The 16,380-nt window shown below is 39.3% G+C and overlaps 2 protein-coding genes across 4 annotated transcripts in view; both read right to left on the reverse strand.

Moving 5' to 3' along the window:
* LOC110961228 (frizzled-3-like) overlaps positions 1–9,854 on the reverse strand; it is a 34,950-nt gene extending 25,096 nt beyond the window's left edge. For 2 of the 3 annotated variants that reach the window (XM_022208765.2, XM_022208763.2), the window contains exons 1-2: positions 9,711–9,854; positions 7,812–8,727 (exon numbers count right to left, since the gene is read on the reverse strand). In XM_022208765.2, coding sequence (XP_022064457.1) covers positions 7,812–8,111 — 300 coding nt within the window. In that variant the 5' untranslated portion in view covers positions 8,112–8,727; positions 9,711–9,854. Of the gene's footprint in view, positions 1–7,811; positions 8,728–9,461; positions 9,660–9,710 lie in introns of those variants that run through there. The other variant, XM_022208764.2, reaches the window with a different exon arrangement.
* A 768-nt stretch (positions 9,855–10,622) lies between these two features.
* On the reverse strand, positions 10,623–16,115 carry LOC110961224 (keratinocyte-associated protein 3). Its single transcript, XM_022208756.2, has 6 exons — positions 15,786–16,115; positions 14,078–14,262; positions 13,358–13,417; positions 13,058–13,255; positions 12,718–12,852; positions 10,623–12,444 (listed from the first exon to the last, which is right to left on the reverse strand). The coding sequence occupies exons 1-6, from the start codon at positions 15,796–15,798 to the stop codon at positions 12,373–12,375; spliced, it is 663 nt and encodes a 220-aa protein (XP_022064448.1). The 5' UTR covers positions 15,799–16,115; the 3' UTR covers positions 10,623–12,372.
* Between the last annotated feature and the right edge of the window lie 265 nt (positions 16,116–16,380).

A 16,380-nucleotide genomic window follows, 5' to 3' on the forward strand; every position in this document is an offset into this window, starting at 1 on the left:
AAAAAAAAATTGCCACAATCTACTGCAATACAAAAGTGGAAAAATATTCCTCTTTTGAAGAGTGGGACTATATGAAACTTTAAACAAATCCTATTTGTCTAATCTATACATCAGTGTCTAAATGTCTTGTAACTCTCAAGCTAATGATCTGATTTACTGATGGGATACTAATCATTTTATTTATTTTTTTGTATTATTTGTTATCAGCATTTGTCCAGTTGTTTTTTCATTTGTTTTATTTTGGGATCTTGTGTTTTACTACATTCTTTTGTGTGAAAAAAAATGCCTGCATTAACAATAATATTAATAACAACAACATCAACAGTAATAATAATCATTATTAGTCCTGGATTTAGAGATCTGAATCAGAGTGATTTGGAGCAAATGTATTCGCAGTCATTCACATGAGACTTCTAGATACCAACCTTCATTCACTGCAGTCTAATTACCTAATAAATGCAATGCCATTAAAAAAGGTGCTAGATTCCCAATGTGAAAACATTTTTTTATATTTACTGTTATTCTAACATGAATATCCTTTGTGCAAACAAACAAAACAGAATTCAAAGGTGTCATCTTAGGCTCTGGAAAAAAAAGAGTGGATAATCTGTACTACAAGTTTGATTTCAATTTGAATTGTTTCTTCGGACTTCAAAATGACTGTGTCAGTTGGAAAAATAAATGACACAAATAATGAAATAATTATCACTGTATTTGCAGTCCAAGTATATTTTGAATGTATGTTCAAGCTTCAAGCATGCAAGCTAGAAGGCAGATGTTACTGGATGTCTTCTGGTTTTGAAGCGTGTTGACAATAAATTTGACTCTATATTGTCCTGACACAATGAGAATGTTATTAGGTGAGGGAATTCAATACAATACACCACAGCTTCATATGAAAACCTGCACTACTGTTACAGCAGCCTACAGAGCAGCATTTGAGCAATGGAAAATCTCCCCAATCTCTTCTCAAATCTCTCTTTACTAGGCATTTGTGAGGCTGGATAAGCAGCAGTGGCAGCTATGTAGATGGGAAAAGTCTGCCAAAAATCAGCACCAGGCAGTGCTTTTGTTCTGTGCATAAATAAATGATTGCTTCATTTGGGCTGGCAGCTTCAATAGACTGTCAGAAAAAGCAGGATAATCAAGAGTTCAGCTGAAATAAACAGGAACTTTAAACGTGAATGAGGACCTGTCTGTCTCTTGCAGAGTGAATGGGCTAATCAGCCTCTTCAAATGCATTGAACACCGTGAATGTCTGCGCACACACACATAACACAGAGCATCACACACACACACATAACACAGAGCATCACACACACACACATAACACAGAGCATATCACACACACACACACACACACACACACACACACACACACACACACACACACACACACACACACACACACACACACACACACACACACACACACACACACACACACACACACACACACACACACACACACACACACACACACACACACACACCTACCTATAAAACCTAATTCTCTCTTTCGCATTCACACACACACACAAAGTAAAAGAAAAAACACAACAGACCACACTTAAGCACAACAAGCCTCAAACTCTCCAGATTTGGCACACACACACTCCCTCTGTAGTGGGGACCTGGAGGCCCCAGGGTGGCCCTTCTTAAACAGGGCAGTCTTATTTTGAAGGACAGGACCCCATGGTGAGAGAAGCACAAACAGCGGAGACAGTAGAGTCTAAAGACTTTACATGACCTGTCACTCCGTCAGTATTTCCCTTAATTTAGTGTCTGACATTCTCTTTCTGTTTAACTGCCCCACACATCTTCCTCTTTTACCACTTCCTCTCTTTATACCTTCTGTTCTTTTTGTGACCTCCACAGATTAATCCATCCACCACTGCAACTCAAATAGCAAAATCTTTCCTTTCTTACGCTCAGTTCAGTTTATTCTGTTTTTCTCTTAGTTTGATAAAAACAGAAACATTTCTAAAAATTTCGATATTTTCCAAAGAAAAATAAACATGTGGGTGTTTTTAAGCTGTGTTGGCGTGTACATGAATAACAGCATAAATTCAAATCTGCTCCCTTTCTGGAGTGGGTGGAGTTATAAAACAAGGGTGGTCTTGTGGGATAAGCAAAGCTCTTAAGTATCTTTTCACAGTAATTAAGTATGCAAAGGCCTGCCTCTCAGTTCATCATATTTCACTACATTGTTGTTTTTGAACTATGCCTGGGGGCCAACTACAGGCCACATGACTGCAGTAACGTGTCTGAAAAAGAGCTATGCCAAGAATGAGAAATAAATTATTAGTCTTTGAAGGTAATTTCAACAACCTCTTGTGGCCTCACCAAAAAGAAATATGAATTTAAAAAACAACAGGGGAGATTCCAAATAAGCATTAAACACACTACAGAAGACTGACAGGTCTAACTATTATTAGACATTCTAAAAAATTTGTTTCAAAGAGAAATCTAGTTAATATAGATAGATGTAGATCAAAGAAACTCAACATCTTGGCAAGGTATATTATATATGGCATTTTTTTTCTTGTCTGTACTCAGAGTATGTGACTAACAGAAACCTCAGGCTGTGACTACAGTTTGGTAAACTTAAAAACAATACAAAAACTACATGTACTGCAGCAGTGCATCCTTGTTATTTTAATACGCTAAAATTGACACCAACTCTGAAGTAGCAGCATCTCAGTAAGCTGGCTTCAGCAGCTGAACAGCAGATATTCAGACACATGGATTTAATAAAACAACATGTGTGCAGTCCCTTATTACACAGCCTGTTCTTCTCAGACAGAAGCTGCAATAGCAAAGAGGAGACAAAAGAAATAGTCTGGCTCCACTGTCCTTTATCAGTAACGCATTTAAACTGTCAGCAGTAGGTCATAAATGGAGGAAGAAATAGGACTACTCCTCAGCTGCATGCAAAGGTGGATTTTATAGTGCTCAGGTCACAGCAGTGCATAAAAGCACTCACAAATTCCCTGCCAATCGTTGATTTCTCCCAGAAACCTGTATTGGTAAGGGCCATGTAAACCTGACTGACGGCTGCCCATTTGCCTTACAAACAGCGTTCTCTATTGCAGCTCAAATGAACCTTTCTCCAAACCGACTGACAGACTGGAGGCTCTGTAATTCCTTTCAGTCCAGGATCCAAATGACAAGACATTATGCCAGAATTGCCCCAAAAAAATTGAAGGTAAGATACCATCACGCTACACCCTGCCGCTGTGTGGTGTATTTTATAAACACTGCAATATACAGTAATAAGAATCTGAAAATTGCTCAGATACTGTTTTATAAGAGAATGTTGTTTCCCTCGCATAAATTACACAATTACACTCATGTGCAGAAAGTCTAATATCTACTAATTCACTCGGGAAAATTCTTTGGTCAAGCAGCCATCTCATTTTCAGAGGCCTCAGGCACATTTCTTTTATTCATATATTAAAAACTGCAATTTCGGGTATGATTAATTTTGTGTGCCATAATATTATTTTCATTAAATAAAATTGCATCTTTGAGCCCTTCAAATTGAAACTTAAACATGTAATTTAGAGGAAAAACTGCTTTAAAAAATAATCTCGACTTTTAGGCAAAACCAGTGAATATGTTCCACATCATCAGCTCCTGTCCCTTAATGTAGATACACAATCCCAATGATGTCATGTGTCTAAATCTGTGTCCAACATGCATAAATCTCAAGTTATGTCACCACCTAAAAAACTTCCTCTGGGAGCCATATCATGCTGTAGCAGATGGACAGCACAGATCGTATTCCGAAGTGACAGAGACAAAACGCAAAACTGTGAAAACATGTAAGCACACACAAAAACATTCCTGAAGATTTCTTCCACTATTTCCACAATCTCCCACTTTGAATTAATATTTGTTCTCTTCCACTGCCCTCTCTTGTGCTTTAGTCTTTCTCCCACACTTTGCTCAGGTTTAATTGCCTATTGTGGCAGATGGGTGGTCGACGGTCTGTAGGAATCAATGTCATCATTGTGGAACTGAGGGATAGATTAGCAGCTAGTTAGCACGAGTGAGAGATGACAGTTGGCACCGTTAACCTCCCCTGTCACTCATACACAGGAAGTACTAGAGTACAGTTAGCCCCTAGCCAGGCTCAGCAATTATACACAGCGAAAACACTGGAGTGTTCCTCGAGCTTGTCACTGAAACAATGAATAAATGTGGTTTAGTATGCTAATCATGCACACACACTCAGGGATAATCCTTTCTTTTTTTCTTAGCTCGACATTTAAAAAGGAAGACGGAGAAAAGGTAATATTCCCAATGTCAGTCAAACCCGAGGACTCAAGGAGGGCACAACAGCACGCTATCTGAAATGAAACAGGGATTAAAAACGGTTTTAAAATCCAGAGCCTGAATATGTCTCAATCTTTAACTTCAAGCAAACTAAAAGAAACATGACGGCTCACTTGAATGATCTGCTTTGCAAGAAAGCCAAGGCACGAAAAGCTTTGCTACCGAGGCAGAGCAAACATTCATCATGTGATCTGACCCAAAAAAGTGACTCCAACAGCTGCAGACAGTGGCTCCAGTTTCATCAAGGAATCTGAAGAGCTTCATGCTAATTTGGCAGCAGTTGTTTATTTTACATTTTGTTACAAGGAAAAATTCCCAAACAGACACACAAAAGGATGTTTCTGAATCAATAATTATTCCTTGATCACAAACTTTCCAAACACAAAAACTGAGTTATGCTGACGATGCAGACCAAATGGTTTATTGTGAGCTGCCAAACAACGCCACTGGTTTTCTATTTACATCGACTTCTATATCTTATATTTCTATTAGCATGGCAGCTTAAACGTGTCGAACACAAAGTGCCAAAAAATCAGTTTTACGAGAATGACTTCATGGACAAAGAGCATCCACATGCTCTTGCTGCTGCACAGCTGCTTTAGACCACAGCTTTGACTCTGTGACGGTTCAGCCGATATTGCACAATAATTTCATCAGCCCAGTGGGGTTTCCTTGGAAAGAAAAATAATTGTCTTGGCTGTCAAGTACACGAACTCTTGGGAATCTGCAGAATTAACTACAAATTGTATTCTCGTCCTGAAATTATAGTAATAACATATTTCCTGTTAAATAGTTTGTAATATATTTGGCATAAAATACTATCATTTTGGATACAAGTATGGGAACAACAGGAATAAAAACTAATGTGCAAAAGAAATACTAGATTCAAGATGAAGTATCAAATATTATACAAACTATAACAGAATCATTTTAAGTTTTCATACCTGCAACTAAACTCATGCATATGTATGTGTGTGAAGACATGCGTAAAGCAAGTATTAAGCAACCAGTGTTTAGTGAAAGAGATGAATAAATTTCTTCCAGTTCCCACCAGGACAACCATGTCTGGTCAAGGTAGAGCAGAGCAGGAAAACAGAGCTCATGTTGCTTCTCAACCATCTTCAGAAAGCTGTCTCTTCCATGACTGGAGGGACTGAGGGTGTCAGTTACTTGGCTCCTTCTTCATCTGGGTCAAATCAAGTTCAACAACAGATGCTTCTTACAATCCTTGACACAGCGTGTTTTGACATGAAACTGGGGAATTGACTTGATTTGAACATTTGCATGGTCTTTAATGTGCCGAGCAAATCCTATGACTAAAGGAGTGTTAGTATCTATTCAAAACCCTCGGAGCAAATCCAAAATGCACGTCTGTCAATCCAAAATAAAGCCGTTTTTCTTAATCTCTCTATTTTCTAAAAGGAAAAAAATGCAGTCATCTGAGAGTAGTGATCATGACAAGTCTCCTGCACTGTATATTATAACATTAAAAATGATTAGAAATTAATTTCTGCTTTAAAACATTCAGAGAGCAAAACTAATAATTTTGGCTTGATCTTTTGGCTGACATTCATCTGGTTATGAGATGATAAAACATTAACTAAACATGAACTAAAAATAAAAATCCCCCAAGATTAAATCCGCATCGAGCACAGCCAACATTGGCCGTGTCCAAATTCATCTGATTTTCAACAGGGGTAATTTAATATGCCAAGTATGAACAGCTGGGCGTAGATTTAATTCAAGTGACTGTATTTGTTACTCTGCTCTCTTCCTCAAACTATAAATCATGGGCACATGGTAGCCAAAACATGTGTACAACTACTGTATGCCAATCAGCTTTTGTAATGGGACTTGGGCCTACAGTGACTTGTATATTGATGAAGGCACAGAAACAAGATGAAGTAAGGATATGGAGATCAAAACAACTCAGCTTGACTTTCCCTTTAAATCAGGCTGTGGCTTGCCTTTAACAATTTTAGCTGTGTGTTTATTGTTTGTTTGTAATAAATTATCTTTTTGTTGTCAGGAAATTACAAGGTAGTTCGCCAGTAGAACTAACACACCCAAACATTTCCAGATCCCAGATACAGTGCCATACATTGCCTGTGGCATGAATAAATACATGCTGCAAACAGGTAATTGCAGTCTGGTTATTGAGCAACACCTTGCTCTGTGGCCTTTCTCACTCTCCGGGGAGTAACAAAGGCGTAGGAAAGAGAGGTAACACGATATAGATGGATAATGTCCGTCTACTATTACACTCAGTGTGTAACACAGCACTTCTCTTCCTTATTGCTTAAAAACCAAAGCTCTTACACAAAGACATTTCTCTGGAACTATCAATCAATTGAGCATCGCATAGAAATATTGTTCTCTTCGTCTACCTCAGATCAGCTAGCACCTCGTCTGTCAGCTACTGTTCATGTTAAAAAATAAGGTCAGTAGGGTTTGGGTTAGGACACACATTTATCTATGTCTACATGGAACAGTAACATGTAGGGAGAAGATGGAACTGTAACAGGAGGGAGGTAGATTGACTATCACTGTTTCTCAGCTGTTCACTGCTCCTATTAACTCCTTGATCTTCCATACATGTGGCTCTGAGTATCCTACTGCTGACAGGTTTTTAAGTTTGAAGCAGAGGTTTGAGAGAGCAAGCGGTTTTCTCTCGGTGTAAAACAAGGTTCCTCTATTGTTTATGTGCAAACCATCTCTGTGTATGCTGACAGTAAGGATAAAGGTTATTTGTATACATCTTGCAGGTTAAGAGCTCGTATAGTGCTCTGCTTGTCAATAGCAGTAAATGCCCTGACCATAACTAATAACACAGAGCTCAAATTACAAGCTTATCTTGTTTAGGTAAATAAAAAACTAATTAGCTGTGGAAAGCCTGAGGATCTCCCAGGAGGAGGAGGAAAACACTGTCAGGGAGAGAGAGGGACATCTGGACTAACTTGCTTAGCTTACTGCCACCTGACTCTGGATAAGCAGCAGAACATGTATAATAGATGTATAATTTGCCTAAGGTGGATTAATTCAGGCTCCAGTAACGGAAGTGCAATGCATTTCAACCTTAGCAAACAATATTTGTTGTGGCATTTTCCTTTTCAGATACTGTTATTTCTGAGCTACTGTGACACAGTCTCTTTACACTGTTTGTGAAATCCTTTCTTGCCTTAGCTGGTGTGTGACACTAGAGCTTGAAGTCTGCATGCTGTTGCTTTGTAGTTGTTTACCAGTTCTGCATCTTGTCGTCACAAAGACTAATCATTAGCTGTAAGGATTGCTAAATTTTTTAGACTCCCTAAAATATATTTCGACACAACACACTAACAAACAGCATGTAACCCTATCGCCTTCTCTTTCAGTGCAGCAGATATCAAATTTCCCCATGTGCCGTGACACACACACAGACACACAGACACAAAGCAAGCACCGCCTGAATGACACACACATAAACAACTTACCTCCATGGCTAGCGCGGCTGTTTGCTGGTCGTAGTGATTCAGGAGATTGGGCATAAAGGTGGTGTTGTAAGGCAGATCCTGGCACATTCTCAGTCTGATGGGCTCACAGCTGAACTCACTGTGGCTCTCTATGGCCTCCATGTGAATGGACAGAGCGGGTGTAACCAGAGAGAAAAGGAGTATGAAGAGAAGGATGAAGAAATAACAGACAGGGATTTCTTGTCTGCAGTTGATAGTTTTTGTAAACCTGTCTCTGATGCATCCTCTTCCAACAGGTGTTTGCATCTTAATGTCAGACATTTCTCCACAGCGTCTCAGACTGATGGCATTATCATTAGACTGACAACATTCAAAAAACTCAGTCCATTTTGTGTGTCAGCAATAAATCCACATGAAACAAAGAGAAATCCACAGGGCGGGCCGGGTATACTCTGTGCATACACCCAGTACTGGACATGTAGGGAGTCCTAGTTCATCTGAAGCTGCTCTTTGTGTCAGTCTTCAAATTTGCCTGCCACTGTAGTACTATTTTTTCTCGTGGTGTCTCAGAATGTGGCTTAGTCTGAGTTGTTTCTCATCTAAAAACACATTATAGGGTTTACCTCCACCTCCTGGTGCTCCCCTGATCAAAAACACCTTCTTCTTGTTCCATCCCCAGACTGAAAGCATATCCTTGAGTCAATGCCTCCACCATCAGCCATCTGCTGGAGGTTTCCTCTGGGTTTCTGTGTGTCTCTTCCTTCCACCCTGTACACTATTGTATCTTCTCACTCCATTTCCAGAGATGTTTCAAAGAACTGCAATGCCCACAAGACATCATTGTCATCCAAATGATTTGGCTGTTTCCTCTGCAAGACATAAAATGCTGTCTTTCTTATCAAACTGGAACACTGGATTGGATTCTTCAAAACAGGTCCTGCGGGTTTCAAACACAAAGCAAGGCTTAATGGTCAAAAGAAGCAGAGTGGGGTTGCTTAAAGTTCACAGTATCCGGCAGTGTCTCTGATCAGCCACACCCTTCTTTATACAAGCAGAAAAGGATTAAAATATTTTGATGAAATTTACACCAGTCCACAGGATGCAGGGCAGGTTGAGCATACTTTAGCGAAATTGTCTTGGCTTGTCTCAGTGTCAAATTATAATGTGAGAGCGTTCTGTCAGCGGGGTCGTGTTGCAGACTGCTGGAAACACGTTCAAAGCAAACCGCGACTACTACCGTGGGCTTAAGCCGCTAATGTGAACGTTACACCTGCGGATGATCAGACACTCCCCCGCTCTCATGTTTGTGTGAGGTTGGCCGGGCAACAGTAGCGCTCCCCTGCGATGTTTCACACTCCGCCACTCGGTGTCTTTACGGACGAATACACGGTAAACTTTGGGGGGAAACGGCGATAATTTCAATAAAAGAGCCTCCATTTATGTTTAGTGTTAACTTACACATGCGTCAAACTCATCTTAGTGGACCGTTAGGTAAGAGCTAACTTGCGGCTTTTGTGAAACCGCAGCACCGTTTAGCTAGCTACCGTTAACAGCATTAAATAGGCAACTAATTACAGAGCACCTGTGTAACGTTAACGGAAGGGCGCAGCCCGTAACACCAGCTCGGTTTTTCTCGGGTGTAGAGCCTGGCTACTTAAAGAAAGCGCAAACCTTTAAAAGCAGCCCTCGGTGAGGCATCTCCGACGTGCTGGAGCAGAAAACACACGCGGTGACACGCCAAGATCCCAGCTATCAATCTGTGTTTGTCACCGCAGCGTCTCAGCAGCAGGAGCAGCGCGATATGTTTGTGCACGATCCCTTAAAAGCATCTAATGTCCAAGTCTGCCCGCCCTGCCAGTCACACTGAATTAAAAGAGACGGCTCAGCCCCGGTATAGTATTACCGTATTAAACGCCTTACCTTGTGGGAGGACTACCGGGCGGTCCTCGGCTATACCGGCTCCGTTCACTGCAGCACTTCGTTGTTCACTGTTTGCAGCTGGTTGCCTGCAGCGTGCCGCCGACACATCGGGATCGCGGATTCACCGTGACCGCGCAGACACGACATAATTGGCCCCGCAGGACGCAGCCTGAGAACTTACTGCATCTGCTAATGTAGGACTATACATCTCTGTAAATCTACTGCTGACAGTATGTAGTACAGAGATGAAGGCTGGTTTACTTTAGCAGATTATGGAAATTGCTTTATTTTATTCATGCAGACAAATTGTCTGGACCTGAGTGACTACCAGCAGTATACTCAATGTTACATGAACAGAATCTTAAAACATATTTTTTGCACTCTTTATTTATATACTGACCCTGTACATATGTATACATACAACTGCATCTTGTATGCACATTATTTTTACTACTGTAAGCCATTGCATTTTGTAAATAACGAAATCTGCAATATCCAGAAGTGCAACTGTTTTTAGATTTATGTTAATACACCAAATAAGCTATCATGAATATATTAATATAAGCTAAACCAGTGTTCTCAGTGGTTGCACTTGTACACACAATTTTTTGCTACATTATTTATATTTGCACAAATCTTATTCCACATTAAAAAAAATAGATTGTGTGAATGCACTGACAGGATTTCTGCTTAATTTAGTTGTGCAATGATAATAAAGGAACTGTCTTCTGTTCTATGTGAATGAGGTAAATTTATAAATGGACAGCATACTAAACAAATTTCACATATGGGACACTGATCAGAATACTTCACGTCTAACAATGTCCCCAAAAGCCAAATGAGGAATCACTACAATATTTTTTACTTTAAAAGAAAATAAGAGACTACCAACACCAAAAAAACATCAATAAATTTGTAATAGTTTAACACACATCTTTTATTTTCAACTTTTATATCTTGTGATTTCAAATTGACATACGGTGATGCTCCAGTGTGACATCAATGCATTACAGTCTTGTTGTGATTGTATCAGTCAACACCATGCCAATATTTATCCCTTACAGCCTCAGGATTAGTACTGTGTGCTATGATTCCCTTCCACACGATTGAGCACGGCACTAGATTAACTGTTTCATGGCTGATCTGATGTGATCCTCTCTGTCGTTGGGTTGCTGGGGGTCTGTGGCAGCTGAGGCTGCTGGCCCACATACTGCTTTAACCCCCTAATATGACCCTCCTTTAACATTAACCCACAGCACTGTGCACGCACAAATACACTCAACCAAGGCGTCACTTTCAAGTCTACATTATTTTTAATTCAGGCAGCTCAGAGTATCTTCCCTAAACATGCTGTTAACATTCACATGGCATAGTATCTTAGCAATCTGAAATGTATGAGCTGACAATGATGAGGCCTACTGCAATTTTGTGTTCACATACATAAAAATTTTAATTTCCAACTTCAGTTTCCATCTCAGTTTTTTACTTCAAATGTCTGACCAAAGGCAAATAACAATAATAAAAAAAGATTAAAATAACAAAACATCTTAATAGTCTCTGAGTTAATTCCCTTGGAGTTTAAAAGCTCGGAGTTGTCTCTTTAAAGTATGTCTTCAATAAATTGTATCACAAAGATGACAAATAATAATGCAGTTAGTAAATAAATTTATAAAGTCAACATATCCAATAGGTATTTAAAATATAGCACAAGTACTGTATCTGTGGTGTGTTCAACAATCTAATGCTGTGCCTAGTACAGTCAGCCACTGAGTGAACTACTGACCATAAAACAACATGCCACTTAATGTACTTACTATAATTATCTATCAGTACAAACCATTTTCAAGAAGCTCAACTTGTCAAAATGAGCTTTTAGCCAAATATTGTAACTGCATTAAGATAGCTTGCTATTTTAGGTATTTTACAGCAAATCATAGCATCAAAGAACTCACATGATATTACTCCATATTATAATGTAGCAACAAGCATAAGCAACACAACGCATTTAATTTTTAGGCATCAAACGTATATGCATGGTCTGTTACATGCATCCTAGATGTAATGGAGTGGCTTGGAATTTGGGCAAACAGTAAACGTTAGAATGAAATAGATCTCGCTGAAATCAGAGTTCTAAAATGTACATAATTCAGCTAAAATAAAACAGATTTTTGCTAGATATATTGTGTATTTTCTTCAAGAATAAAGGTTTCTTCATATGGAAAGACAAAATTTTTGGTATTACTAAATCCACACAGTCAAGAAGGGATACTGGTAAGACTGAAAGGAGTCAGGAGGGTTCATACACATATATGCACGCTGAATTTAAAAAAAAAAGTATGTGCACCTCGAATGCACTGACTAAAAAGCATTTCAGTTTTTAGATATGTGTCACTGTAGATTAATTCACCATTCCTGGGTGTCATTAGGCACTGATATCCTGGATTAATTTAAACCTGCTGAATTCAGCTCACAGCTTCACTGTATGTGAATTCACTGTAACATTAAGAGTCAGTTTCTTAACCTGACTCCATTCCTGTACTGCAGTACGACAGTGACACTCACCTAACCCACTGTTGGGGAAAATCTCTCAGTCTGTATTCAGAGGCAGTGTTGCATTTTGGGATTCAGCTGTGTTTAGTCATCCTTACTCCTCATTGTTCAGCTACGCTTCAGGATTGAAGCGTCGTCCCATCAGGCGTCGGCTTTGGGGAGAGCACTCAGCCTCTTCCTCCAGCTAGAAAATAGAACGAAAGAGAGGAAGGGGAGTGATGAAATGAGTATGAACTGTGTCAGTCTGTGTAATCATGACAGAGTGATGAAGGCTGTTTGTCTGTTCCTTTGATTTAGAGAATGACAGACCAACGGGGAGTAGATAAGTGTGAATAAGTTCAGTGTCTAGGTTAGATCAAGTGTGTATGCATGTCTGAGTCAGACAGAGATTCAGACAGACACACACCATAGTTACACCCCTTAAGCATATCTGCCGGCCTTACACAAAGACACACACCTGCTCTTTGATGTAGCTATTCCCACAGGGTGGCAGCCCTCTGAGAGCCAATCCAACGATGAAGCACCACACTGACAGTCCAGCCTCAGTTGCTGCCAGCACAGCGCTGGGGATCCACAGAGCCAAGGTGGTATCCTAAAAGACAGGGGGTAGTGGAAATAAGAGAGTGTGAAATAAAGTAACCCTACAAGGTCGATCATTTCTTATCTGATGGTTTTTTAAAAATTAGTCTTTCTTCATTAATTGTTGGGGCTTCAAGAATTGGAGAAAATGGGAGAAGGATGAAGTAAATTACAATGTTTTAAGGTGAGGAGAGTGTAAGAGTAAAGTGTAGACTCACGTAGATCCGTGTGGTATCAAACGGACACCGAGCACTGACAGGTGACCGAGCATTGATGGGAACCTCAGTGTCATTGCATCCCAACATCAAACTCTCCCCATCGTTGGCCACAGTGATACTGATAGCCAAAAGGAGCCCAGTGCAACATGCTGCTGAGAGCAAGGCATTCAGGAATGAGGTAATCATAAGTCCTATTTGCTGAAAGCGCAAACAAACAACACATAACACTGTATTAGCTACTGAGGAGCACAAAATGAGCAAGTGATTATATCAGTTGACAAAGTCAAAATAAATTCCTACCAGTTTGAGCTCATGAAGGTTCCTTGATACCACAATGGCAATAATCCCACTGACAATGCTCTGTAAGATTCAAATGATAAAAAGATTCTTTCAGCTTGGCACAAAGCAGTTTTCATTAAGTAATGTGCCAAATAGGTAATCCTGGCCACAAGGAGTTGAATTTGGAGACTTGTAATAGAATGAACTGAAAAGATTTAATGACAAAGTATGATAACTGAGAGGCCATGGAAAGCAGTGCTTGTCAGACATAGTTTGGAATTTGTACTTGTAACTTTTATCTGTTCGGTCTACCCTCAAATATCCTGTGAGGAGGAAATTTCAAAGAAAAGTGAAATTAACACCACTGACAAGTGGCAGTTTATCTGCTACATGTATGTAATGAAGCCTGCCCTGCAGGGACGAGTGGCTGGTTTGAAGAACCAGCTTCCTTGCAATAGGCAAGTTGAGTCTTGATTGCTGAGAAAAATACACAACACTATTACTGTGCAAAAGGAGCAAATTAGCTATAGTACCTGAGCGTACTGTGGTTCCTGTGCACAGGTTCCAGATCATTTTGTGTCATAAACCATCAGTTTCAAAGTAAAATGTTTTAATAAGGGCACAGAACTGCTTGGCTTTTCAAACTTCTTCCAACCGTCAGTCGCTGGATGCACAGTTTCATCATCTGAACTGCTGTATTTACTTTGAAACACTGTAAGAAAACCTGAACTGCTGACTCACCAGGAGGCCGGAGGTGACAGAGATGATGTTGGAAACAGTGTATTCGGTGGAGATATGCTGGGTGGGCTTGGAAATGTGACGAAGGACACTGCCATGGACAATAGCTCCGAGGATGAAGTTAATATGGCCGACCAGGATGAGCACTAGCCCTTTTTGCATCAGCCTCCTTGGGGCTTTGTCCTTATCTGAATGACAGAAATACAAGAAATACCTATTATATCCAAATGACATGAAATAAAGTGTGAGTGGTACTATAGATTCTGTGTAATGTGTCTAAATATGCTCCCCTATTTACACAAAGCAAATTATATTTTACATTTACACAACACTACATATTCATTTTGTGATATAGCATTTAAAGGCCACAACTTACATTGTTAACTAAGAGTAAAATAACTTCATGCAGAAAATTTGTCAGTAGTAAATATTTAAATACAAAATAAAAATCTTGGCCAAGATGCATACTAGCACAGTTTATCAGTTGATATATCAACTTGTCAGTGCTCTCTGGTGGACAGATTAAGCAATGTTTACACTATTCACTGAAACAACACAATATATGAACATTAAGCTAGAATTAGCAGATATATTGGCATGGCCGTCTGGCTTGTTTTGCTGCATATGTCTGTTGACAGTGTAACGCTTGAAAATTGTCAACATTTAATTGACTTTCGCCTGTTTTCTCCTTTTAAGAACTTGATTTTCTATATAAGCTTTATTTTTGTATGTATTATCAGCACTGATTACATTACATGCACATATAAAGTATATATGCTACATGTTTATCAGAAATGTGAAATCTGTACCTGAATTATTTGACAGCTGGAACAGCATAATTCATAATTTCCATGTATAAAGGAAGTTAAATATTACAACTACAACTACAAGCATTAAAAAAATAAAGCGAAATGACTGGCAACGTCTTTTTAAGTCTTTCTTGTGAATGTAATTTATTTTACAGCTCAGAGTCTAGAGATGCACAAATGCACCTGCATACAAAGAATGGATTTCACTTAATATTTAATGTTTTCACTAAAGATAATATACTCAAAAAGGCAAGCTGGTTTTGTCACAGATAAACTAGGCTAAACCTTAAGAACAATATTCATTTAAAAAAATATGTATTGAATATATATATAGCTATATATATATACACACACATACACACATATACATACATACATACATACATATATATATGTGTGTGTGTACACATGAAATGCATGTTGTAGGGGAAGATGCACCTTTTCGGGATTATATATTTAGCTTCATAGTACATAGTCCGTTATGAATTAAATAACCATTTGTTCACTTAAGAATACTTCTTGTGTGTATAAATATACATACTTTCATACATATAACGGATACTGTCAGGGGGCCGTCTAACCACAGTATATATTGCACATTGTGGGCGAGTCCTAGTGAGTCACTAGCATGGTGAGGTGGCAGTGGGTCTTTTAAAATAGCCAAATTATTAAAATTTAATTCGCTTCTTTAAGGTTTTGATATATTTTCCGCTTGAATCCTAATAATTAATGTCATACACGAGCTATATCACATATGCAGTTTTTAAAATGAATCTGTTCAGTGTTTGTAGGCCTGCGGTCAGTTTCACCTGTGGAGGGAAAATAATGTCGGACAGAAGCCCACGACACGCCTGAACGAAAGCGAGCCGTTTTAATTTAGTTACAGCAGCAGAAACACTCACCGAAGCTGCACATCTCTCTGCTGGGAAAGACGCTTTTCTCCTAATAAAACAATGGCCGCAATTTTCGAGTAACACTTCAACAACACTGGAGCAGAAAGTCCAAACCGCAAGGCCGCCCCTTTGTCCACTTCCGCCATGGATGACGTCACGGCGCTCACCTGTGAGTTACCTGCAGCTCTGAGGACGTCAAAGGCTTCAACCACAGACAGTACACAAAGAGCCATTCTGCCCATCTTTGTTGTATTATTCTCACAATTAGGGTAAACTAGAGGAAGACGCCCCCTGACACTATTCCTGACCACTACAGTCAGTCTTCATTTCAGGTCTTCTCTAGGTTAAAACAAAGCAAAAGAGGGATGTCACTGTTTAACCTATGTACCAAATGTGAATTCAATTAGGTTACTAATAAAGTGTTGTTCACTTGAGGATACTTCTTGTGTACATATTATACTGACATTTAAAACATATATTTTAAAATAAACTAGATATTGTTTAAGGGAGTGTCTTATGATGGTTTACCCCACTGTTTGTCACAAACCTAAAAATTTGTGCAAATTGGTCTAAAACACAAATGCCAAAATGCAGTAAATCTGAG

Source organism: Acanthochromis polyacanthus, chromosome 2 (genome assembly GCF_021347895.1).
Source record: "Acanthochromis polyacanthus isolate Apoly-LR-REF ecotype Palm Island chromosome 2, KAUST_Apoly_ChrSc, whole genome shotgun sequence".
Classification (NCBI taxonomy): Eukaryota; Metazoa; Chordata; class Actinopteri; family Pomacentridae; genus Acanthochromis; species Acanthochromis polyacanthus.